At 44.3% G+C, this 27,508-nt stretch overlaps 1 protein-coding gene across 2 annotated transcripts in view; it reads right to left on the reverse strand.

Annotated features, from left to right (window-relative positions):
• The window catches only part of ADAM22 (ADAM metallopeptidase domain 22), a 1,128,810-nt gene that overhangs the window by 761,766 nt on the left and 339,536 nt on the right, over positions 1-27,508 (reverse strand). For both annotated transcript variants that reach the window (XM_086941795.1, XM_086941794.1), the window contains exon 4: positions 20,523-20,589. In XM_086941795.1, coding sequence (XP_086797921.1) covers positions 20,523-20,589 — 67 coding nt within the window. The remainder of the gene's footprint in view (positions 1-20,522; positions 20,590-27,508) is intronic.

Raw genomic sequence — 27,508 nt, forward strand, 5'->3', positions numbered from 1 at the left:
CTATTTTATACTGGTGCTTATTACGCTTGTATTTTTCTTGTGGCAACACCTATTTAACTTTGTGGTTATAACTCAAATTTTGTGTGCAACTCCTTAACAAAGAGGAGTTTTAGGCCCTAGATTCACCGTATTTTCAGGGTACATTTTGAGAGTTTGCATCATTTGAGGTGTGTTTTGGTTATGTATTTCCTAAGATGGAGCAAGGTGAGGGATCTCACGAGTTCTCATTGGAGGAGAAGCTTAATGAAGCTATTAAGAAAATTACTATAGAGGTGTCACAAGAATGGAGAAGAAATTCGAAATGCTGGTGTTAAAGTCACCCAACGTGGTTGAGGAGCATTTTTGGTCTGCTACTGAGACAGAAGGGCCCATAAATCTTTTTTAAAAAAACCCTCTTGTAAGAAGAGGCATGTGGCTACAAGCGACGGCCCGGATAAGAAAAGGAAATCTACTTTGGTAGAGCATGTTTGCTGCAATGACAGGCAATTGCATGATGCCGAGGGCATCAAGGATGGGAACGAAATAGGCCCACATTATGACAGCGTCAAAAGATCTAAAGGGAGCAAACTCAAAGTGTCTTTTGTGACGAGTCCTCTAAGTGCGGAGGTGGTGGATTGTTTGTGAAGCAATTTTCATTCTTCCAGTGATTGGATGTTGGACATGTGTGTTCAGGGGTTTGAACCAGTTGTTGGGTCCTTTTCAAGTGGAGAAATTTTACAGTTGGCATCCAGACCCAGAAGTAGCTAGGATAGATGCCTTTCTCCAGGATTGTAGGTTCTTCAACCTTACACTTTCCCACCATTTGCCATGATCGGCAGAGTGACAGGGATGATTTGCACATAGAAGGAGACTGTGGTGGTACTCACTCCCTTTTTGGGCTCTCAAGATTGGTATCCAATAACACTGGAGATGAGTGTGGATTTTCCTGTTTTGTTACCTGTATTTCAAGAGATTTTACAAGGTCCTCAGGGAGAAATGAATAGTCTGGTAGAAGCAGGTCAGCTTCAATTGGTGAAATGCAAACTTTCCGGAGAGTTTGGAAGAAGCCAGGAAGCTTATAGAACAGTGGACTTGTTTGGATCTGCTATTTCAGCGGGTCACATTTTAGAGAACGTTTTTTCTGTAGGACAGGATTTTTTGGTAAAGAGGTTATTAAGAAGCATTAGAATTGCAAAGCTACCTAGCACTAAATACTCAGCCCTTTGGGTTATCTCAAAGGTTCTTCACTATCTAGAATCATGGAGTGATAATGGTGATTTGAATCTGAAGGATTTGTCTTTAAAGTTGACGATATTGTTGTGTTTGTTATCTTTCCATGGGGTTTCGGATGTGCGATCCTTGGAGGTGTCTTTTAGATCTTTTACACCAGAACGTTTATGTTTCCTTTTTAGACAAAGAACTAAAACAGATTCTTCAACAACATTTTTATCCATGCTTTGATGAGAGACAGAAGTTGTATGTGGTACTATGTGTAAAGGAATATGAAAGCAGGATGATATTATTTAGACCTTCTGGGATGCACAAGTTACTTATTTCTCACAGACATCCACGTAAGGCTGTTTCATCACCAACCCTAGCAAGATGGGTGAGAGAAATGATGCAGAAATGTGGGGTGGATGTGAATGTATTTGGTGTGCATTCAGTAAGAGGTACAGCTGCTTCTAAAGCCTGTATGGTAGGTGGACGTTTGCAAGACATTTTACATTGTGCTGATTGGTCTTCTCATTCTTTATTCAGACCTTTTTACTTTAAACCAATTGAGGGTGCAGTTAGATGTTTGGTAGATACGCTTTAAACTTGTATTATAAAATGTAGATTTTCCACAGCCTTGGTGGGCTGAAAATCTGGATTGTATCAAAGACACTGAGGCTAATATTATCCCTTCTAGTTTTTCACCCATCCCTGATGTTGTTTATTCATTTCACTACAGGACAAGTTTAAAAAGTAGCTGGAATATCGATGGAGTATTTCGTATTGATGAAATTTGTCGGAAGAAGAAAATGTTTTCCTAAAGAAGCAGTTTATTTTCAACTTGAGGAACAATTGTAGAAGCATATTTACAGTCCAAGTTCACAGTTCATAATTATGTTTGGAAGATTCCAGATTCTCGAAGCTTTTAAGATGCTGTGACTATAAGATCACACGCAAGGACCGCACCGACCATACAGGAGGAGGAATCGCTATCGTCCATAAGAAATCCATCCGCATCTCAACCAGCTCCGACGCCAACCTCGCTAACTCCGAACACCTTCACTTCCAGATCCACACCGACCCCAAGACAACTCTTAGAGGCACCCTCCTCTACAGACCACCAGGACCCCGCGCAAAATTCAGTGAAGACATCACGGACTTCATCACCCCACACGCGCTCCCCTCCAAAGACTACATCCTTCTGGGAGACCTCAACTTCCACCTTGAAAAGATCAATGACCACAACACCGCCACCCTCTTAGACAACCTCGCCAACCTCGGACTTAAACAACTGGTCACTTCCCCCACCCACATCGCAGGTCACACTCTCGACCCCATCTTCACCTCCAGCAACCATGTCTCCTTCAGCCACACTACGGATCTCCTCTGGACTGACCACACCTGCGTTCACTTCACCTACAACAAGCCGAAACCCATCATCCACCTCCAACCAACTCTACAAAGAAACTGGAACAAAATCACCACGGATCAGATCTCCACATCGCTCCTTCGAACCTCCCCAGCCCTCTCTTCTAACGCCAACGAAGCCGCCTCCAACCTCACCCTTTGGTTATCCAACACCGCCGACACCCTAGCACCACTGAAAAAACGTCAACACAAACTTGGCAACAAGAAGGCCTCATGGTTCAACGATGATCTCAAGAAGTCCAAGAAACTATGCCGCTCCCTTGAAAAGGCCTGGAAAAAAGACCCAACCACCAGCACCAAGGACGCCTTCAAAAGCGCCACCCGTACTCACCACCAACTGATCAGAAAAGCCAAGAAAACAGCATTCAAGGATCGACTTGACAACAACGCCCACAACAGCAAGGAACTTTTCAACATCGTCAAGGAATTTTCCAACCCCTCGGCCAACTCCAACGACATCACCCCCTCTCAAACCCTCTGCGACTCCCTAGCCTCTTTTTTCCACAACAAGATTGCTGACATCCACAACAGCTTTGACAACCAACCCGGAAGCCAACCCACCCTACCATCTGCTGACCATCTTCCCCCCGTAAACACCCTTAACGCCTGGAACCCAATCTCCACTGAGGACACCATCCGCCTGATGAATTTCATCCACTCTGGATCCCCCACAGACCCATGTCCTCACCACATATTCAACAAAGCAGACTCCGTCATAGCACCGCACCTCCGAGACGTCATCAACTGCTCCTTCAACTCCGCTACCTTCCCTGAAGACTGGAAACACGCTGAACTCACCGCCCTTCTGAAAAAACCAACAGCAGACCCCACCGAACTCAAAAACTACCGCCCCATCTCGCTTCTTCCATTCCCGGCCAAAGTCATCGAGAAAGTTGTCAACAACCAGCTCGCCGCCTTCCTCGAAGCCAACAAATCACTCGACTCCTCACAGTCCGGCTTCCGAGCCAAACACAGCACTGAGACCGCCCTCATCGCAGCAACAGACGACATTCGAACTCTACTGGACAATGGAGACACAGTCGCCCTCATCCTCCTCGACCTCTCGGCAGCCTTCGACACAGTCTGCCACAGCACCCTTTTACAACGCCTCAGAAACATCGGAATCCAAGGAAAAGCACTGGAATGGATCACCTCGTTCCTCACCGGAAGAACCCAGAGGGTCCGCCTCCCACCATTCAAGTCCGAGGCCTCTGAAATCATCTGCGGCGTACCTCAAGGATCCTCACTCAGTCCCACCCTCTTCAACGTATATATGAGCCCCCTCGCGGCCATCGCACGCCATCACAACCTCAACATCATCTCTTACGCGGATGACACTCAACTGATCCTTTCTCTCACCAAGGACCCCAACACCGCCAAAACTAACCTACACGAAGGAATGAAAGAAGTCGCCGATTGGATGAAACAAAGCCGTCTGAAACTGAACTCAGACAAAACAGAAGTCCTCATCTTAGGTACATCCCCATCTGCATGGGACGACTCCTGGTGGCCGGAAGCCCTCGGAAAAGCACCCATCCCGACAGACCACGCACGGAACCTTGGCGTCATCCTGGACTCTTCACTCTCAATGAACAGACAAGTCAGCGCCGTATCCTCTTCCTGCTTTAACATTCTTCGCATGCTCAGAAAAACATTTCGCTGGATCCCCTCCGAAACAAGGAAAACAGTCACCCACGCCCTAGTCACGAGCCGACTGGACTACGGAAACACCCTCTACGCAGGTACCACCGCTAAACTCCAGAAGAAACTACAACGAATCCAAAACGCCTCAGCCAGGCTCATATTAGACATCCCACGCAACGAACACATCTCTGGTCACCTTAAAGACCTCCACTGGCTACCCGTCAATAAGAGGATCACTTTCCGACTGCTTACCCACGCACACAAATCACTCTACGACATCGGACCAGATTGCCTCAACTCTCGACTGTCCTTCTACACCCCCTCCCGCCAACTTCGCTCCTCCAGCCAAGCCTTCGCCACTGTACCTCGCATCAACAAGACCACCATGGGAGGCAGATCCTTTTCATACCTGGCCGCCAAAACATGGAACTCACTCCCCGCTTACCTTTGCCTCACCCAAAATCACCTAGCGTTCAGAAAGCAGCTTAAAACGTGGATATTTGACAAATAATCCTCCTCCCCTTCCTAAGCGCCTTGAAACCCTCTGGGTATGTAGTGCGCTATACAAATTTTATGACTTGACTTGACTTGACTCCATGTCCTTAATATAATCCAGATTTTCGGCCCACCAAGGCTGTGGAAAATCAAAATTGCTCACTGCAACACTTTCTCAAATAAGTGCAAGACATTTGTAAGGATAGATATGAGTTCAACTTTAACCCATAAACATCTGCCAAATATCATGCCAATCATTGTAGTTAAGTTGTAACCAAGATACCACGCTCACACGCTCACTTGTCACCATACTAAAAGGGGGTTCTCTCGTGAAGTGTTGGAGCTTGTTATGGACTCAATTCAAGGCTTCAGACTTAAAAATGTTCATTTAAATGTGAAAAACAGTACTATATTCCTTCAGTTCACCCTCCAATACTAAAAGGGAATTCTCAGTCCTCAACAAATATAACAAGGTATTGTCCGTGAACGGCATGGTTTTACACTCACCTACTTCCAAATTAATACCATGACTATCCTAGTTACTATGGATGCATTGAACTAGACAGTTCCACTGCCTGTACAAAACAGCAATGAAGATAAAATGTAGCCCTGTCACAAACCAATTGTTACTTGAACCATAGGTTATGTCTGCCCATTTAACTGCAATTGAAAATAGATGTTTTGTGGTAAACCGTTATATGAGCTGCCCCCCACTGCTTACATTCTTTTTTTTTAATCCAGTCTGTTCCTTCATGCATCTTCTCAGCATCCAAAGTGAGTAGAATGGACTCTGGGTTGTAATGCCACGGTATGTCAGTAAGATGAGGTACTTTCTTATTGTTGTACACTGCTCGCCTAGGCCAGACAAACCTAGTGTGACCTGAGTCAATCAAGCACAGCATTATTTTATCAAACAGCTTATTCTTTTGAATAGTTTACCTTCCACATTTAGGAGGGTGTCTAGCCGATAAGTCCCTCATACTGCAGGGTTCTTCATATATCGGAGTATCACTGTCATTGATTCAGTGTCTGTCCCTATATTCTCGGTCATTAAATACTTCTGAGAAAAATGAATGAGCTCCAGGGAAAGCCACTGATAAAAGAGGAACCTGTGAACCCATCAGGACCACGTGGATTCCCAATATAAAGCTACAGTTTGCTAGAAACGTCTGATGTGGAAGAATGGCTAGTCCACCATGTTCTTTTCTTGAAGTAACACCTTAAAAGGTCATTTGACGCATCTTGTCGAACCCTCCACACCCTGCCATTTAGATACCACATATAAGTCCTGGAATAACTCAACTCTACTGGATCTAAATCTTCAACAGGTTCAAGAAAGATCTGCATGTAAGTTGGAACATGTGCCCGCATGGTCACCAGGATGAGATTAAGTTTCACCTTAGATAGCATGCACTGTGATAGCTTAACACGTTCTGTGCTGAGGCACGGTCGCACTGTGCTCATGACGAGCTGAGCTCGTCATGACCGTTGCGCCGCTCCCATGCAGGGATAATTCCCCTGCTGTGCTGGGCGTTTCTTTGGAACGGACGTGGTCGTGACGAGCTCAGCTCTTCATGAGCACAGTGCCACCGTGCTGCATGACGAGCCGACCTCGTCGTGAGCGGCGCTGCGCGAGCCCCCCTCCCCTCAGCACAGCGGGGGAATTAGCCCCGCGGGGAAGGGATTAACAATGCACAAACCTTTTCATGATATAGTAGGCTTCAAACATGCCCATATCTACCAGTCATTAGCTTTGGAACACAGTATATGGAGATGCATACTGCAATTAAGACTAGACTCCCTGTGAAGGCTCACATAGGTAGCTGGGCAGGCCAAATGCAGGATTCCACCCTGTTTCCTTTCAGCTGGGATGGAAAACAAGATTTGTTACATGTAATCTCATTCTGTTTGACATAGGCAGAGCCATAAAATCGTTTTTCAAACCCTTCTATATTTAAAATATAGATTAGCTGATATAGATAAATTTAGAGGTTTTATAATCCATGGGATTCTGTAATCCCTGTATAAACAGCAGCCTCCAATTTCTTTATAATCAGCAATTTGTGATGCACCCAGAAGCCGATTATAAAGAAAATACACCAGGAACATGAATATTATAAGTTATCACAGTTGAGTTCTGTCATCACAATGCCTGCTGCGAGAGCCAGCCACAAAGGGTGAAATTCAAGTCAGGTCAAGGAGCATAATTGAAGCAGCTATTTAGCAACAAAATGAACTTTTCTTTTCTTTCTTATGTTCTATTTTAATCGCTTATAATGACAAGCAGAGAGAATATGTTTATTTTTTGCACTCCTTATGCAAAGAAAAGCGAGAATCTTTCTGCATGTGCCAAGCTTTTAAGTGGTTTGTAGGAAAGATGATGGTGTGACCATGTAATATATGAGATAAAGTACCCCCGGTGTACACGTACCAATGGGGTTACGTTATCCCTCATACAATATGTCCCATAACATAAATATATTTGTTTTGATCTTTTGAGTGCTTCTTTAAGATTTTGTAATGGTATGTATAGTGTTTGGGAAAGTATACAATCTGTGTTTCTAAATCTATGTCTTTTTAAATTTTTGATCTCAATGGAGGTAGGTCAAAAATTGTTTATAATAATAAACTTGAAACTTGGTAGAACTTTCAGAACTTCTCCAATTTACCACTTTCACTAGTGTGGTAAACTCACTCTTGAAATCTATATTTTTCTAACAAACACTGAGCTTATTGGCCAACAGCCACACCAATTTAGGCTGCTTGAACAATGATGTCACTTAGACTTGGATGATAAGGCTTACCATAAGCATAAAGCAGGGGTGTTTGAAGCTGTTTGTAATGCTGAGGTTTTTTTCTTACAATCATTGCGTGTCTTCCAGGATAAAAACCAACAAATATGCAAAGTTCAGAAAGTTTTACATGTTTTGGATTATTTGTGGAATTCAGGACTTTTGCAACATTTTTAATATCTCATACTCCAAATTCCCATTATTAAAGCTTTCCAGCTCATGACAAACATCACAAGAAATTTTTCTAGGCTCCATTTAAAAAATACTTTTTTGATACAGGAATGGAAAAGTTTGTGTGATTTCCCCTCGTAAGTGTCTGAGTCATCCATACAGTTTCAGAGTCAAAAGCGAAAGGCAATCAAGATTCATCGCAATCCTAATGGTGGTGAGAAAATGTTATATTATACCAATATGTGTGGCTAGGAAAAAATAGGCATAGGAGAATTAAAAAAAGAAAACAGGAAACTGTAATCTAAGCAAAGGGAGACATTTTACGGATTCCCAAAAACTGCTTGCCAATTAACACCTTGGCTGCTAGAGGTTTTCCCCTGCGGCGCTGCATTCTCTGATTTCCCATTGTTCATGACGAGCTCAGCTCGTCATAAGCACACGACCAGTGTACTGCATGACGAGCTATTAGGAAGTGTGTGTATTTTTGAAGCTCTCTTGCTACTCTGATGAGTATCTGTACAGCTAGCAACCATGGGCGTAGCTTCGCAGGAACCTCCTTAATAATGTATTCTGTAGTAAATAGTTGTGTACAGGTGCTTTCAATCGGGTATGGTGAGGCATTTCACCCTGGTTTTTTACATGCACACACTGACAAAAACAGGCACACAGACACTCTCTCTCTTTAGTCTCTGCCTTAAAACTTGGTTTGTTTGAAAACTATTGTGTTTTAAGTACCCCTTACAATCCGTTCTCCTCTCTCTTTCCACTGCCTCATAAGTCCCTTTTGTGTTCAGCTTCTCATAATGTATTTTAACAAGATAAGCAAGTGTGATTGTTGGGAAATCTGAAGCTTACCCCCCCCCCCCCCCCCTCCTACTGAACAAGCAATGCCCCTCGCAGCAGGAGGGGCCAGGATAAACCAAATCTTTTGCAGCTTTACTATACAATGAGCCATTACTTCCCACATCATGCAGACAGCTTGTGTCCAGGAGGTACCAATTCGCAGCGCCTCCATGAGAGGTGGGACCGCCAGTTGCCGTGGTTCTGTCCTTTCTTTGTGTTCTTTCCCAGAATGACTTTGTTCTGCTGTTGCCTGACGTAAATTCCCCGGACGGCTGTTATTCAGCTCACGTCCTTCGCAGCAGAGAAGAGATTTTGGGATAAACGGCACGCTGCGGCTGAGCCTGGCACTTCCTTTGGGGCACCCTATTGAAATGTGAAGTGGAACAGGCCAGCTGCCAGCAGGGTGACAGCCAAGGAGGCTGGGCTGTGTGTGCGCTCTCACAGGATAGCATACCATCCAGCATCCACGAATTGTTCTTACTGCTACTGACCTGAAACGTCGATAAATGGTAATTTAGTGGGCTCCATCGAGGTTTTCAGAAGCCGCTTGAAGTACTGTTTGATCGTTTTTAGTGAGCCGGTTTATGGGTTGAACAGTATTGTAAAACAGTAGTTCCGTAAAACCAAGACTCAAGTAAGTAGAAAACATATTTGTGACTTATTAGGTCGAGCATGAGCCACGACCGTTTGATTTGAATAAAATGAAATGTAAGAGCTGGTGCCCCCGCGCCTAGAGGAGGGGCGCCCTTAGTAGTGGAGAAGTGTGGCTCACTGGTTAGAGCAGCAGACTCTGAAGCAGAGATCAGGGTTCAAGTCCCGACGCAGCAGGGTCTTGGGCTCAATGTCCACGAACTCGATAATTCTCGCCTCAGCGCCTACTCTAATCATGGGTCCCACGCTGCAACTCTGGGCAATAGCTTGCTTTAGCCTCCACAACGGCCACAACAACACTGGGATGCCTGGCTTCACCTTGGAGGTGCCCAGGAGGGGCATCTCACAGGGAGAGCCAGGAAGGGTTCCACAGCGTTATACAGGGCCGGGACGCCCCGTTGCTGGGGCAGCTGTGTGCTTTACAAGTATACTACATTTACATTTAGTAGCGCCACCGGACTGAGGCTTTGCATCCCACCGCGAGGCTGAATTGAGGAGGGGGACTGGCGAGTGTTGTTACGGTTTCGGGATGGGGCAAGGATGAAACAAAACCGAATCCTAATAGATGAGGTCTTTAAGGCAGTGCCGCAAGGGGTTCGTCCTCTTGGTCTCCCTGGACCATACACTTACCAGCCCTCTTCATCCCTTACTAAAATTAAATATATTATATTCCTGCCAGCTCTCTTCATCCCTTAATAAAATTAAATGCCGACCAGCCCTCTTCATCCCTTGTTATTGTGTCATTCACATTTCTCTTCCGCCCTCTACACCACAGAGCAGGGAGCAGCGGTCTGCCCACCTCAGCCATGGGCTGACTCACGATGATTGCGGCATTCACAGGACTTTAAGTGAGATGAAAAAACTGGGGCTCTCTCAAGGGGGCGTGGCCGGTGTAATTAAGGGCGTGGCCGGTGTAATTAAGGGTGTGACTTAAAGGCACCTTAAGCTAAAAATCTGTGCCTAATGGTATTTTGCTGCTTCTGTCATTGCATCAAGATACATAATACAACGAGTAATGTTACACCTACAACAAGCCAGGACTATTGGCTTTGTCAATAGCTGTTAGTTGCATAAGATTAAAAAAACAGCAACTATGGCTTTGTTGTATATAATATTGAAAATGCTTCAGTTCTAAAATGGTGAGACTGTGAAAGAACTATAACCAGTCACTTTTAAGTTAAATCAAAGGCAGTGGAGGGTGAAACTGCCACTGAGTTCAGATTTGTTTTTTTCCAAAGTTGAGGGCAAGAATAGAGAGCCCGATAGGGGCCTGTTCAGCACCTGCTTTTTAGAACTGCCAGTGCTGAGCGCTGGCAGGACCCGGCCCACTTAAAGCCCTGGGCATTCAGCCCTTTTACATGGAGCATATTCAACCACAAACTCTGTGCTAGGGACCCCTGTGGCAAAATTAGATTTTTGATACAGAACATGTTGTTAAGTTTAGCAAATGTTTTTGTTTGAGGTTAACAATAAAGTTACGCAAGAACAATACAAGCACCTTCCAAAGCTCAAAAGGCCGGCAGCTAGCACCATTCTATTGGGTTTTCCAAATAAGGCTTGCTTTTATCGGGGATTGTGGCTTATGTGGTATGGCCGATGGAAGAACCTGCACCAAATCCACAAAACTGCAAACCATACGTATAAACACTGTTTCCTGCGCACTTTTAGCAACTTCACCGAGAAATAATCGAGAAGTAAAATTCTGTCATGGGACTGGAAGTAGCAGGCTGCATGGGGATGCAGACACAGTAAAGAGCTCAGTCAGAATTCAAAGCAGAGGACTGATTTTAAATGATAGAAAACCACTGCTCTTAATGAACTGGAAGTTTTTCTCCCCACCGTATCCGTATGGAGAGCATTGTTCTTTTTTCCCGCATGTCACTCACATGCTGTCCTTGCTGCTTACGGAGAGGAAAACGGCTGGAATCCCCACTTCAGATGCGCGGGGCTTGCAGTGCCACGGGGCTGGTGGTCCTGGGCTGCTGTGGAGAGGTTTCTGGTGGCTAAAATGGCCGAGGCTCCCCCATCAGAAAGACAGTGGTTCCCGCATCTAAACGAGTCCGGGAAACCAAGACAGATGGGTCATCACTCATTCCAATGCGCCGCCTCTAAAACGGGCGCTAGCTAATTGATCAGGACTAAGCTGCCAACACATCCCCCTAAGGGGAAGAGCTCCTAATAGCACTCGTTAACACCTCTGCTTGGGGGTCGGTAATTCATCAGCGGTGTGCAACTGCGACCGAAAACTATTGGTACATTCCTTTCTGAATCGGAAATTAGAGGGGAACTCCCCTATCAACCCTCTTCCTATTTGCAATTTGGAAGAGATCACAGAAGTCTTTTTACAAGTTTCAGAATATTTTCAGACTCGTAAAAGAATATTTATACAGAAAGAAAAACGCTTTTGCCACCGCAAACACGGCGTTTTAGCGAATCTAAGGATTTTGAATTGCGATAAGGCTTTGTGCATGAGGCCCGATGTTCTGCCACTTCGTCAATATAGCCTACTTACATTTTTTTTTAAACAGCTGGATTGTGCATCCTCGCTGCCGTAAGATATGCGTTTTTCCCTGGCTGCCAGAGCACTGGGTTTAAAGGCAGGAGTTTAGGGTTCCAAATCTCCTTACTAGTCTGATTTTATAATGTTTTCTTTCTGGGCCATCCTTAGCTAATTGTACATCAGAGCTTTGACTCAGAACAGTCACAGCAGCACCAGGCAACACTGAAAGAACTGTGAATTAGAGGGGAGCCGGGAAGTTGTATAGAGGAGTGGAAGAAGGCGGTGAACTAATATCATTTAGGCAAAGTATTTTTTGATTATGCTTGGCAGCTATTAATGGAGCAGGACGCCTCACCAGCATCGCGAAACAAAAGAAGTAGCCCCAGTGATGCTGAGCAAGCAGCTGGGTATGCATTAAAACATAATTTATTGTTCAATGCAAACGTGTGACATCCGTGATCGCACTGAGTCACTCTCCGTATGCATATTCTGATGGGATAATAATAATTAGTCAGTGGGAGGGAAAGCATGAGCAAAGATGGTTTTAAGACAGTAGTCCCTCAACCGTGTTGATTTGCAGCATGGCTTCTGCTTCAGGACTTGTTTATTGTTTAAAGTGACGGGTCCCTGCGGGCATACGTCACACATCTCTACATCCCTCAGCGCTGCGGACTGATAAATTCCGCATGAGCAATTGAAACAGGCCTGCTGAGGGAATTTTAAGCAGATAGTTTTTCAAGGAGTGCTGCACACTTTTGAGAAAATAATTCAGTTTCAACGGGTTCTGTGCGTCTTTTTAAGCAATATCTAACAAGTGCTGCGCAATATATCATGAACACGGTTTCTAAAATGTGGCACAAAGCAAATGCTTTGCAGAATTTGTCTCCAGCTAAGGAATGCCTATTATTTTCAGTAAAACTTCAGTAATTGCCCAAATGAATATAGTGATTCAAAATCCCGTATGTGAGAATTTCAGCCAGCTGTGAACTATAGCAGCGCTCAGATTACCCTGATGTCTATCTAACATCACCGACAGTACGGAGCTAAAGCCGGCCATGAATAGCGCCAGTGGTAATAGCCACAGAGTGGGATTTCTATTACAATGTAAAGAATTATGTCTCCTTATTACGCATGCCTTCCCTCCGCATGCAATTACAACGACCACGTTTAACAACGCATATCATTACCCCGCAAGTCGTAACAACAATTTACGGAGGGGGGGGGGGGGGGGGGGGGGGGGAGGGGGGTGCTGGATATTGTAATAGGATTATTTACTATTCCATCTAGAGTCTGTGCGGACAGTAGGGAAGGTGTTGGATTTTAAATCCAACACCTTCTCCTTCCTTCGCAAGTCGTTGTTACGACATTCGGGGTAATGGTAAGCGTTGTTATAACGTGGTCGTTGAAACAACCGCGTTGTAATTTCATGCGGGTGAAGGATTCGTTGTATTGGCTGTTTACCATATACCACAGCAAGCACAACTAACCATTGACTAAGGGTCAGGAGGATGGTTTGGGTTTTACCCAGTTGAGATCCAGCTCAGCACTGATCTTTAGTTGGGGGCTTAATAAGTGTTTAATTTGTAAATGTGTAAGGGGCAGGCCCGTTATTTCTCAGCAAATGCTGACCCTCACACAATACACATGTGAGATTTGGCTATTTGAGATCCCCTAACAGCGTAAATATGACCAGGACCCACTGCATTTTTATATATTTTTAAGTATATTAAATACGTTCTTGATGACATCTGATCAAAAACAGAAGGAGACACCAAATGTTCGATGGTCACAAACAAGTGCTGTTATTTACAAATACGTGTACAGCTGAGCAGTTTCTGGTAAAGATTGTATACCACAAATCCTTTTCCTCGCAGGCAATTACAACACGGTCGTTACAACGACTGCGTTGTAACAACGCATACCATTACTCTGCAAGTCAGAACAACGACTTGCGGAGGGGGCAGAAGGTGTTGGATTTAAAATCTAACACCTTCCCTACTGTTGCACATATTGGAGTTGTAAAAGTAAATTATACTATTCCAACATCCAGTGCCCCCCGTAAACCAGATGGTATGCGTTGTTACAATGCGGTCCTTGTAACAACAGCATTGTAATTGCATGTGGGGAAAAAGCATGCAGAATAAAGTGGCAGATCCTACAAACACCAGCAGAAATTAGGCACTAGGCTTAATTTGATTACTTTCAGGCAATATTCATTCCACTAATTGGGCTTGTTGCTGGCAGTAATGAATGTAATGCCAAATGGACAAGGAAGAGCACAAACGCAAAACCCATAATTATCAGTATGGGAAATTTTCAATGTAATGCATGGATATTGACACAGAATAAAGTGGACCTTATATCGACATGGAGAGGCCAGTTTACAAAGAAGTCCTGCAACGCAACATAGCAGGACAACATGCTGCACTGAGGTGCGTGACAGGGAGAGAGCCCGGATGCGCCATATCTACTAAGATATGACGTATTCCTGCTCTCTCCCTGGGTGGGCACACTGCGTGCTGCTTAGGGCCACCACAGGCACCCTTGCAGGCAGGTTTGTTTTTGTGCAGGAAGAAGTACATTTCACACGTGGAATGAGGAAATATCAAGGAGAAAAAGACATTTCTCCGCATGATGCCTCACCTTAGTAAATCCGGATTGGGTCAAAATCAGTCGGTGATGCATGGGAATGCCCAAGCTCCACCCACTGAATGCCCTCTCAGTGCAGAGCGACGCAAGGCTGCTTTACTCTGGATTTACTAAGCGACGCAGGGCATGCAGTGTACATTGTGTGGCTCCGTAAAACTCACATAAACCTTTGGCTTGCGGTGCCTTGCTTGACACAAGGGCAATGTAAGGGGGTATTACACCTGGCCTCAAAATACTTTGTATAGGACATGGATGCTCGGATGCAGAAATACACAGATGGGAACACAGGAACATAAGAACACAGGTCCTAGCAGCCAAAGACAAGAGGGGCGTGAGAGGCAGAGAGAAGGGAGCACAGATACTGATGCACAAAGTCATAGAGCAGGGAAGCAGGATTTAGAACATGGATACTTAGAAACGAAGACAGAAGGAGAAGAACACAGTCAAGGTCAAACAAACAACTGGGACACATCAACGGTGTCATTGCATCACGGGGCCTCATGTAAATAGAAAATTTACAACAGGAAGGGAGCCACTAACTAATGATTGCACAGGTAGGCCGCATCGGTTTAAAGAACAGCATAATTCATGGTCAAGCGCAAAGTAGAGCATCTGAATTGACCACTAAATCGGAACAAAGGAGGAAAGGCTGAGGACTTGAGCGGGTTCGTCTGCAAGACCTGGCCTCTCCAAAACACTGGCGATTTGTTAGATTTAGAAAGCTATACTGTACGTTTTGGTGGGAAAACAAATATTGAATTGAATTCTGTTTGAAAATCATCACCCTGGGTAAGTGTGTTAACATTAGAATGAAAAGGAAACTCAAATCGAGCTGGAAGTACAGTTTGCTTCAGACGCAAAACAATGATGTCATATGAAAGCCAAATAAACAGCGCACGGGTGTAGAAATTAATATTATCCCCCAATTAAGTGCAAGCCTAACCGTGTTTCAAAATCTGGGTTCACACACAAGTAAACTGAAAGGGAAGGCCTCAATAGATGCAGCCCTAGAAACGCGTGTGCCAGTAGCGGCCCGTTCCCTGCCAAAATGGCGAGGCCGGCTGGAGAGGAGAGGAGGGTTCGGGGGCAAAAAATAAAAAAATAAATGTAAATAAGTTACCTGAACAATGCCGCCGCTTGCCGCATCGTGCCCTTCCACTCTTCCTCTGGGCACAGGCACCCAGACTGCATTGAGGCCAATCCTGATGCTGCATGAGAGCAGCCCCAGGATTGGCCTGAGCGCTGTCATCTCGCGCTCCCAGGCAGACTGGGAGCCTGTGCCTGCTATCTCCAGCCCGGCAATTTGTTTTATTATCGTTTTATTTCAGGGTGGTGGCGAGGGCGGTACTCCTCTGCCCAAATAGAGGGGCCGCTGCTGGGGTGCACACTTTCAGGGCCAGAATTGCTATGCAAAGCACTGTCACTGCTACCTCTTGTGCCACAGTCAGGATAGGATGTGCAGGATAAAATATATCTTGTATTTATGGCCTCATAATTGAGAGTTATGTTTATTATCTTTTTTATTACATTAGCAACGTTTTACTATAAACCTACTGTCATAAACCTCCAGTTCACCACATAAACATAACATACTCAATCCTTTTCAGCATCATTTGGTTTGAGGGTCTAGATATTGGCTTAGTTTGAAGCAGGCTCTGAAATTTGCCCACCTCCAACTTTAACTGTCAAAAACTCGTTCAGCTTGTCCATGAAAATTACTTTATACATATTACATATATGACTGATTTAGTTCCACTTTTGGCTTTGGTTACAGGGATATGTTGTTAATTCACAGATTTTCCATAATTCCAGTCAAATGCGCATTTCATCCATTGGGGGACCTAATCTCAGTCTGATTTCCTTTCCTCCATCTACTTAGTCTCTGAGTATTCAAAGCAGCGCATTTAGATAATGGTAGTCCTAAAACCACTCATCGAAGGTGTAGCACCACTGCTTCGCAGGGTTATTACATTGCAGGCACTATGCTGAGGTGACCACTACATTGAGGGATTAGTAAATCTGGCCCCAGAATACTTTGCACAGGACATGGGCGATGGGATACAGAAATACATAGGTTCGGACACAGGTACACAAGAACTCAGGTCCTAGTGCACCGTGTACACCACTGCACTGAGGTACGCCAGTGTACCTGATCCTTTCCTCCTCTTTTTGGCAGATGCCTTGTCTGTGACATACATAACAACTATCATGGGGAATCAACACTGAGGGGCTCCTTTGAGGAGGGAAGTCGTCTTTGCTATTTATAAAGCATCTGAAAATGTTGATTTGGATCCCCAGGCCACATTCAACGATGTATAACACAGGATTTAGCAGTCTCAAGAGTGGGTGACAGGTTGATTAAAGGGTCCCATGAAGAGCAGCCACTTGAGCAACACAACACATTTATCCAGAACTTTTTTTAATTACTTGGGAGCAGGTCACTTTAATTGGTTCCATAGTAGTAAGGTCCATCACTTTGTGCTTACAGTAATACAATTTTTTAAGAAGCAATGTTGTTCTATCATTATTCAGCCGCACCGAAGATTTGGGCTGTGAAGGACTACCAGTGTGTGTATTCTCATAGTTTACGCACTGTAGTAAGAATGGCAGACAAGGGACTGTGGCTCAATTATTTGTTGGTAATTATCATTACTCAGACTTGGCTTTCTTATCACAGTTCTTACTTCCCGCTTTGTTTTAGATACAGTGCCATCATTCATTTTCCTAATTCCACATTAAGAGGATAACTTCCAAACTTTCAATTGAGATTCCTTAAGACATGATGTGTACATGGGGGTGGCTTAGAATGGCCCCAGATAATCCAAGCCCCAAATAAACGCGGGAACCAAATATAGTGGATCAGACCTACCCAAGCCAAGATTAGAAAGACACAGTTTTGAACCTATTTTCCTCACATAAAATGAAGAGTGCCACCTTTGAACAGCATGTGCTCTCTGTTAGGATGGAGCAATAATCCAAAACCTGTTATTCTAAAAATACTGGCTGAGCCAGAAGCAACAGATATTTCTGGGGACAACCCAGTAGTATTACTATACATCTGGATTATTAGATTCTACCTGCAAGGAGAGATGTAGGAAACAGAAATAAGTGAGAGGTAGATGGTGAAAACGTTTTGCAGTAAAACATTTGTGGGGAAAAAAATACACTGCAAAAAAGTTGTCAAAAATATAGTCTATTGAGAAAATAGAATGTAAAAAATTGTGGCTACCAAAAATAGAAACTGTCATGACTTATAAAGCATAGGTAAGCGTGCTGGGAGCAGGAGCAATGGCTACCACAAGCTAAAGTAGAGAGAAGCATTTAATGTGAGGTGGGGACTAGTAAGGGCTTTTTAGGGTTCAGGGAAGGGTAGCGTTAATTGGTGGTTTGGGGTTGTTAAGGTTTAGAGGTGGGTACCGTAAAAGGGCAGTAAGATGTTTTTAAGATTCAGGGAAGGGCACGACTAAGGGGAAGAAAAGTAGGGGTTTTTAGTTTCAGAAAGTGGTCTAATTAAAGGAAAGTAAGCGGTTTAAGGGTTCAGAGAAGGGTAGCATTAGGGTAACTCAGGGGTTTTACACTCCAGAGATATGTAGCATGAAAGGATAGAAAGGGGCACAGAGTGCAAAAAATGATGAACTGGAATGTGACCCAGAGTAATTATGAGTGGATAAGATTAATTCAAGCATTACTCAGATCACAGGTTTTGCTTTTCTCTGTGCTTTTCTAGCCATACCTGTGTGGGACTGGTATGTCTAGACATGGTTTCCATGCACACTATATTATAGATACTACATCTTACTAATGAGGCTCAGCAAGGCTGAAACCTGTATGGGGTTGCTTTCAGTCCTGTCCAAAGGGGCATGGCTGGAGGGTCAACCTGGACGGTTGCTACTAGAGCACAACCAAGGCTGACTTGCATAATGTTGGTCCCTACTTGGAGTGAGACAGTGAGCAAAAAATTATGCTTTGGAATGCAGCCCAAATGTATTATCAGAGGCCAAGATTAATTCCATCAGTCTGCCCATAATATATATTTTTTAAATTAGATTTTCCAATGTACTAAGCACCCAGCACTCAAAGCTAGTTAAGTTAGCCTCACCTTTTTGAGGTGGTGGCTCACTGTCCAGCTTACTGTCAGTCTTTCTGGCTAGAATGGTTGGTGGCGACAGCAACTTATCTCGAGTAATGCTGCAAGTAGACATACACCCAACTCACAGTAGCCTTTGGTGGAAATGAGTGGGAACCACAGACTTTTAATGGTTGTATACATTGCTCTTTGACCTGGATGCATATTGGCAGATCTGCACAAAGATCTTGATCCATGAAATTTCACAACATGTGGAGCACCTATTTGCTGTATAGCCACTTTGCTCGCACAAAAGCACAAGATGAGCATGTCTCATCCTCTAAATGTAAGAGGAACTTGTCGCATTGCCAGGCAATGGAAAGCCATCTCTCTTGTGGAGTGAGAGACCAAGCAAGAAGGTCGTCTCAGGAGCTAGTCAAGACACAACATAAATTACAGAGGCCTTCATTAAAACGAAGCAAATGTTCACAACTCACTACATGCCATACTCACATCTGGGCTCAGTGTACGTTATTCCTAGTAATCCTGAAATATTTGCAACATATCTACACAAAATAAGTTCTGATCTTGACTAGTGCAGAAGTGTGGCTCAGGGGTTAGAGGCGGCAGACCTGGAAGCTGAGATCGGCCCTGGACCAGGGTTCAATTCCCCGCCTCGGCGGGTCTTGGGCTAAAAAAATTCCATGGACTCGATAATTCTCGCTCCGGTGCCTTCTCGACTCACGGGTTCACACTCTGCGACTCTGGGCAATAGCTTGCTTAATCTCCACAACGGCCCCTCGCGGTGGGATGCCTGGCTTTCACCTTGTCGATACCCTGCCGGGGTTATCTCACAGGGGAATACCAGGACGGGTTCCCTAGCAAGCGCTTAGATACCGACCTCGGTCAGTGATTTGCGCTATATAAATACATGTACATTACATTACATTACTTCATCCAGCAAGGAGAAAGCCCATAATTGTGGTTCTGGAAACTCTCCTGATAGCTCTTAATGAAATGATGGTACAGTGATGGCAGAAGTGCAAAATACTGATAACACAAAATAACTTAACTTTACAAATGTACATAAAATATATACATGGTTGAATGGCTCCAGTGGTCAAATTGTTTTCCGGACCCAGTTTTTTGTCTCCCTGCTGAGTGGGAATGATATGATTATAAATATCTCGTCATACCTGAAGAATGTAGTGCATCAGTAAACATTGTTGATGTTTGCCATGAACAACCAAATTCACACACTGTTTACTTTATTACAACAACATTCACAAACGTAAATTTATTTTCATTGCTACTTTGTGACTAGTTGCTTGTGTTTAATTGTATTGAACTGCATTTTTGCATTAACAATTCAGAGAAAAATTAATGCAATATATTTTAAGGTGCTCAACTCTTTGTGAGCAAACAATAAAAAACATTCACGTGAAGGTAGCACCCTACCTATTTTAGGTTGGTACCGAAAACTATTAATCAGACCTTTTATATTAATTTCAGGTTGCTTTCGTGTCGCTATATGAGGTGTTTACAGCCGAGAAACTTTTTTTTATAAACAGAATTTTGAAAGTGATTGAAATGCCACCAGAAGACGACTCATAGAACCAATTTGCAGTTAGAAAAATTGGTTTTAGCATGACCTAATGTACTTGTGAAATTAATTGGATATGAAAGATTTGAAATGTCCTGATATGAACAGATTGGAACATTTTGTTATTCTTGCGTGCGCACTGTTTTGCTGCAAGTGGTCAAGTATTATAGTTAGTTCCATGGTATACCTGACTTGGCCCTCTGCCACACAGTTGTCTTCAATAAAACTTCCAAAATTCCAGTGGTCTTAAGATCAGTATACTTATCATTAGTACCCACATCTGTACACATTTTGCAGCTTTTAAGTTGCATTAGCCTAAGAATGTTATGTTCAATTGACATATGTTCATGAAGTGCTCTCATGTCCAGATGTAAAAACGAATCACAGTGCAAAACCGCAAACTGTTCGACTTGCTTTACTCAAAAATGTTTAGGTTGTTGTATACAATTAAATGATATGTGCTACATGGAGACAAAATTAAATCTTTACCTTTATTTCCACTGTCTTGCCTCCGGGCTCAATTTGCCTTTCCAAGTAATCCGAAGACAGCAAATCACTAGAAGAGATAAGAGAAAAGTTGTTACTAGAGCTGTAGTCCTGGTAAATCCCTGCCCGCACAAACCACAACAATCTTTTTCCTATATTATAACGGTGGTGAGCAATAATAATGGGGGATATCACCAGAGAAGCACGGATATCCTTTGTATCAAGACAGAATTGTATCAAAAGAGGAGACTATACAGGATAAATACTGAAAACTTGCCTCCTATAACAATGGGAAATAATGTGATTACATAAAATAGGATCATTTGATCTGCAGCAAAAAGACTGTCTTTGGGCCTAACTATTATATAAATACCATGTAGTGAATATGCCGCCGAAATATGGACAGGACATGTTGACGAACAGTGCGAGCAATACGATGGAACTTATCATGGCTCCTTGAATAATCATATTATGGAGGATCAGTTTTTAGACGTCTCATTCAGTTGAACATTGGAAATTACGCATTAGCTGAACCTTATACTGAGAAATAATTGATTTTATAAAAGCGGCGCTCACAAAAGAATAGTGTGAATACGTCAGAAAAAATAAAAAGCCTTGAGGAAGCCCGAATAGGGCAAAACGCGCGTCGGCTGTGGATCATTGTTAGAAATAAAATTTGAACTGTCAACACAACATGGCTACTGGAAACGATAAAGTCAATTCTGACAGAGAATGGTGACGGACAAAGAGTGCTAAATTGCACAGAGGGTTAAAGTGACTGCATATGATGTGCACTGGTGTTTTGTTCTATGTACTCATATATGTTTAAATATGTAAAGTTTGCATTATGGCACATGGGAAGCATATGCTCCATTTTGTGGCTAATGTAACGGGGATGACAAAAGGTCAGATTGTTCCAGTCCATATTGCATATAGACTTTAGTCCCATGGCAAAAATGAAGCAAAGTGAATGTGAATTGGTTCTCATGCTTTGCAATGTTTGGCGAAATAAGGAATGAGAAACATCAAAGTTATTTTTCAAGGTTTTGTCCATTGTTAAAAAGTCTATTAAGTTTAATTCTATTGTACAATGATGCGCAACAAAACAGCTGTCATTTGTGTTACTGAAATTGTTTTCAAATGTTTTCTGTTACTTTTCCTAGTTCATAAACGTTCGTGTAATATGGACTCGATAAAAATAAGGTTGTTATTTTCCTATTACATGAGGAGCAGCAAATTGTGAACGACTGTATTCATTCAATTTGCTCCCAAGTGCAAAGTCTATGTAATGGCCCACAGAGGAAAACCAAACCCTTTTATTTTTCAAGTAAAACTGTATTAGACGCCCATATTTCCCACTACCAGAGTCATGACATCTATTGTGGTATATTTAGAACAACAACTACAGGACTTCAATCATAGTAACTGTTCAATCCATCATTGTGAAAACTTTGAAGTAAAAAAATAAAATATCAATATTTTTTGCAATGGTAGACCATTCATCTCTCTACAAGATTTCTCTTGAAATTGTTTGAATTTTGTACTATGCTTAATTGCTATGTTTGCCCTCTGGGCAGTTTGCGCCTGCTAAACAGGTTAGACACTGCATGTGCATTTCCATATATCTGGCAACTATTTGTGCAACTAAATTGCCAAAATTTACATTGTTTGTAATTGATTTGTGAAGTGCATGTAAATGGCACTGACTGCCTAAACGTAATATTCCTAATATGCACCAGAGGGAGACGCTTTTCCTCTCTCAATTGGTGCATATCCTGTGATATCAACACTAGCACTGCCATTTAATACTTCAGGTATGGGAGCTAGAAGTAAAACTGGAATTTCTTTACATTTAAAACACCAGATTTTACACAGTGTACGTTCAGCTTTACCTTTATCAGGAAAGGTTTGCAGGTTTGCTGCGTACTGCTTAAACATGAAATATAAGCTGTACAACACACATTCAAAATGGTAAAAATATTAGTCTACGTTACCAGAGATCCTTTGCATCCATTGAAATAGCTCTAGTTTTTTCTAATATTTACTATTTGTTATCGTTATGTATGCAATAAGTAGAACATTAATTCCAGCGACTTATAGATGAGTAAAAATAAAATTCATTAGTTACCAGAGAATTTGTATAATATATGCAGCAAAGGTAACCATAAGTTTTCACATTTTGTGTCCTTAAATTAACCACTCTGTGCTAGTTGCAGAAATTATTTTCCTGCAGTTGAACCTTCTGTGGCTTACAGGAAGTTAGGGCCAGTAAAAAAACCTTCCTCCCCAAAGGAAATGTCAGCTATCAAGCTCCTCAACGGCGAGAGGCACTTGTTGACCCTTTGCTCTCTTCTGTAATTACACCTTCATGTCAGTGGGGGGTCCATGACTAGGGTGACCAACTGGCATTGGTGCAAATTCAGGACGGTGAGTGTAAAAATTCAGGACAAAGGGTCAAAATTCAGGACACAAATTCAGGACAGGAGGTCAAAATTCAGGACAAAACTTCAGGACAATAGGTACGTTTTACCGACACATCAGAGGTCGCGCAATAGTATATAAGTAAGCCCAGCCATTTCCCAACATATTCAACCATTTGCAAACCTATCCATCATGTATCCTTCCATCTATCATTTCACTCATCCATCCCTTCATCCATCCCCTCTTCCATCCTTTCACTCATCCTCCATTATCCATCCATCCATCCATCCATCCATCCACCCTTTCACCCTATCCATCTGTACACTTATCCATGAATGAATGAATGAAATGGCATTTGTAATGCGCAACTATGCCCAATGGGCGTCAAGGCGCCTAACTCAAATAACTAGCTGTCAGCAATCAGAATCAAAGCTTACTGGTATGCTTTAATGAAAAGCAAAGTTTTCAATGATTTCCTAAAAAGGTCAAGTGAGGGCAGTGACTTGATCTCAAGGGGAAGTGTATTCCACATCTGGGGTGCCAGAATGGAAAAGGCTTTACTCCCCCAACTAGCCTTCTTGGCACGAGGGATTACCAATTGGTTAAGCTCACTGGAGCGTAAGCATCTGTTCGGGACATACCTAGTGAGTAGGGATCCAAGGGCATCAGCCGGACCTGCAATTAGGGCACTGTATGTAAGACAGAGAAGTTTGAACATGATCCTTGAGGGAATGGGAAGCCAATGGAGATTCTTCCTCGCCAAGGTCATAGATGACAGCCAAGGCAGGGCAAGGGCAAAACGCGCTGCCGCATTTTGTATGACCTGCAGGCGCTGCAGAAGGCCCTTGTTGGCCCCGGCGTAAAGTGAATTACAGTAATCGAGCCTGGAGCCAACAAGAGCGATCACAACCTGCTTCCGTGCCTGTGGGGAAAGATAGTGGACGATCCTTTTCAGAGTCCTAATGACGCCCCAACAGATGGCCACCGTTCTATTGACCTGGAGCTCCATAGAAAGCTGGGTGTCAAAAATGACACCAAGGTTCCTGGCAGATTGTGTGGGTGTGGGGCAGATGCCTAAAGATGGAGGCCACCACTCACCTGACCACATGCCCTGATCTTTGCCGAAGACCAGGACCTCTGTCTTGTCCCCGTTCAACTTTAGGGAGTTGGAAATCATCCACTCTGCAACAAGTTGCATGCAGGACCTAAAGTTTGACGCGGTGACATTCACAGAGTGGGTCAGGGATACCATAATCTGCGTGTCGTCGGCGTACGACACTACCTCCATCCCCTGAGATCTTACTAGTCTTGCAAGGGGGGCCACGTAGATGTTCAACAGGGTCGGACTCAATGCCGACCCCTGTGGCACCCCGCATTGCAAAGACTTAGCAGGGGAGAGGTACTATCCTAGCATAACACGCTGCTCTCGTTGATGTAAGAAGGAGCTCAGGAGACTGAGGGCCGGTCCTTCTACCCCTGCCTCCCTTAACCTGGATGTTAAAGTAAGGGGAGACAGGGTGTCGAATGCTGCTGTAAGGTCCAGTAGTACCAGCACGGTGGTTTGGCCCAGATCAACTTTCCTGCGGATGCTATCCATGACTTTAGTCAAAGCAGACTCCGTGCTATGCAGCTTTCTAAAGCCATGTTGGGACCCATCCAAGAAGCCTGAAGCATCGAGGAAGTTAGAGAGATGCGAGTTCAGATGAGCCTCCAACATCTTAGCAGGTGCCGGCAGAAGGGATATGGGTCTGAAATTCTTCAGTATGCCGGGGTCCAAGGTGGACTTTTTCAGAAGAGGCTTTACAATAGCTTTCTTCCAAACTAATGGAAAAGTACCTTGTTCCATGGCTCCATTCATTACATCCACTCTTCATCCCATCCATCCATTCACTCATCCATTCAGCCATTTACCCTTTCACCAATCCAGCCATCCTTTCACTTACTAATCCTTCCACCCATCCACTCTTTTAGTCATCCATCCATCCTCCCTTTCTCTCTCCATCGACCCTTTCACTTAGCCTTCCTTCCATCCATCCATCCACCCACCCATCCATCCATCTACTCATGAATCCATCCATTGCCCCTATCACTCATCCATCTATAATTTCACCCCTTCACACATCTATTCATCCTTTTGTCCATCTACCCTCCCTTTCACTCACTCATCCATCGTTACACCCACCCTTTCACTCATATCTCCATTCATTCACCCTTGCACTTATCAATCCATCAATCCATCCATCATTTCACTCATCCACCTACCCCCCATCATCCACCCACCCACCATCCACCCACCCACTCATCCATCCTTTCACCCACCCACCTTCCAATCCACTGATCCATCCTTTCACCCACCCACCATCCACCCACCCACTCATCCATCCATCCTTTCACCCACCCACTCATCATCCATCCATCCATCCTTTGACCCACCCACTCATCATCCATCCATCCATCCTTTCACCCACCCACTTATCCATCCATCCATCCTTTCACCCACTCTCCATTCATTAGTCCTTTCACCCACCCATCATCCATCCATCCATCCATCTGTCCTTCCCCTCATCATCCATCCATCCATCTCCTCATCATCCATCCATCCTTTTCCCTCATCATCCATCCATCCTTTTCCCTCATCATCCATCCATCCTTTTCCCTCATCATCCATCCATCCTTCCCCTCATCATCCATCCATCCTTTTCCCTCATCATCCATCCATCCATCCATCCATCTGTCCTTCCCCTCATCATCCATCCATCCATTTCCCTCATCATCCATCCATCCTTTTCCCTCATCATCCATCCATCCATCCATCCTTCCCCTCATCATCCATCCATCCTTTCACCCACCCCCTCATCATCCATCCATCCATCCTTCCCCTCATCATCCATCCATCCTTCCCCTCATCATCCATCCTTTCCTGTCATCCATCCTTCCCCTCATCCATCCTTCCTTTCATCCATCCTTCCCCTCACCCATCCATCCATTTATCCTGCCCCTCACCCATCCATCCTTCCCCTCCATCCTTCCATCCATCCTTCTCCTCATCCATCATCCTTCCCCTCACCCATCCATCCATCCCTTCCATTTATCCTGCCCCTCATCCATCCATCCTTCCCCTCTATCCATCATCCTTCCCCTCATCCATCCTTCCCCTCACCCATCCATCCATCCCATCCATTTATCCTGCCCCTCATCCATCCATCCATCCTTCCCCTCCATCCATCCATCCATCCTTCCTTCCCCTCATCTATTTATCCTTCCCCTCATCCATCCATCCTTCTCCTCCATCCATCATCCTTCCCCTCATCCATCTTTCCCCTCATCAATCATCCAGCTACCCTTTCACCCATACATCCAGCTATTTACATTTTCTCTCCATCCTTCCCCTCACTCATCAATCCATCTATCCTCTCTCATTATCCATTTATTCAATCTTTCATTCATCCATTCACCCTTTCACTAATTCATCCAGCCATTCACACATCCATTTACTTACTTACTTGCCCACCTTTCCATATTAGTTTTGAGCTGAGCCCTTTTGAGAAGAGGCCTATCAAGAACTTCACCCTCGCTGCAGGGGCCGTTCTAGGACTGGTAGGACTGGGACAGAAGCCACCCAGGGCGGAGACAGGATCCACCACAGGGGGGGACAAGAGCCATCACAGGCGGGGGTGAACTGGAGCCACAACATTGGGGACAAGAGCCATCACAGGCGGGGGGGGGGGTGGACCGGAGCCACCACATGGGGGGGACAGGAGCAGGAGTCATCACAGGAGAGGGAACGTGATCCACCAGGGTGGGCACAGGGGTGGGCATGCAGTATTCTAGTATCATCTTGGGCTTCTCGCCCCCTCCTGCACAAGACAACGAGAAGACAGGCTCTCTGTTCAAAATGCCATCCCCCACTGTGATATACAGTACTTACAGGAGATACTCTAAGAGAACTGATTGAACTGATTGTCCTCCATACTTTGTTAATCAGTATGGGTGCGATTGTGCCATTTCTTTATTGTATTACATTATGCATGTTTGAAGAACCGAGGTTTGCTTACAAATTAGTGACAGTAATTAAGCTCGGTGAAGAGAAGCAGGTGCTGCCTCGGTGTAATCAGGGGTGTAATCTGGCCGAGTCTAGGATGTTTGGGGCCCTGGGTAGAAATGGAATGTGTGAGGCGGCGGCCCCTCTAAATAGCAGATACAAGACGCATTCAGTGTTGTTTGCATGTGAATGGATGCCCCCTGCTCCTGAACCTGCAGCCCCTCCCTCTGTCACCTTCAAGCACCTCTTAACAGCTCATCAAGGGCTGGAGGTGTGAGGGTTGCCATCCCGCTGTGCCTCTACAGTGCTGCTTGGGGTCTGAGCTTTCATACAGCATCGGAGTCAAGAAGGGAGGTGGGGGCAAGCTGTGCCCGGTTAAAATTACGGACAAATGGCGTCCGTTAAAGAATCCTTCACGGACAACGGATAGAGAGCCAAAATTACGGACTGTCCGTGAAATTTACGGACGGTTGGTCACCCTATCCATGACACTTGCCAGATTTGAGGGAAGGGGATCTTGCAAACT

Source organism: Lissotriton vulgaris, chromosome 10, assembly GCF_964263255.1.
Source record: "Lissotriton vulgaris chromosome 10, aLisVul1.2, whole genome shotgun sequence".
NCBI lineage: Eukaryota > Metazoa > Chordata > Amphibia > Caudata > Salamandridae > Lissotriton > Lissotriton vulgaris.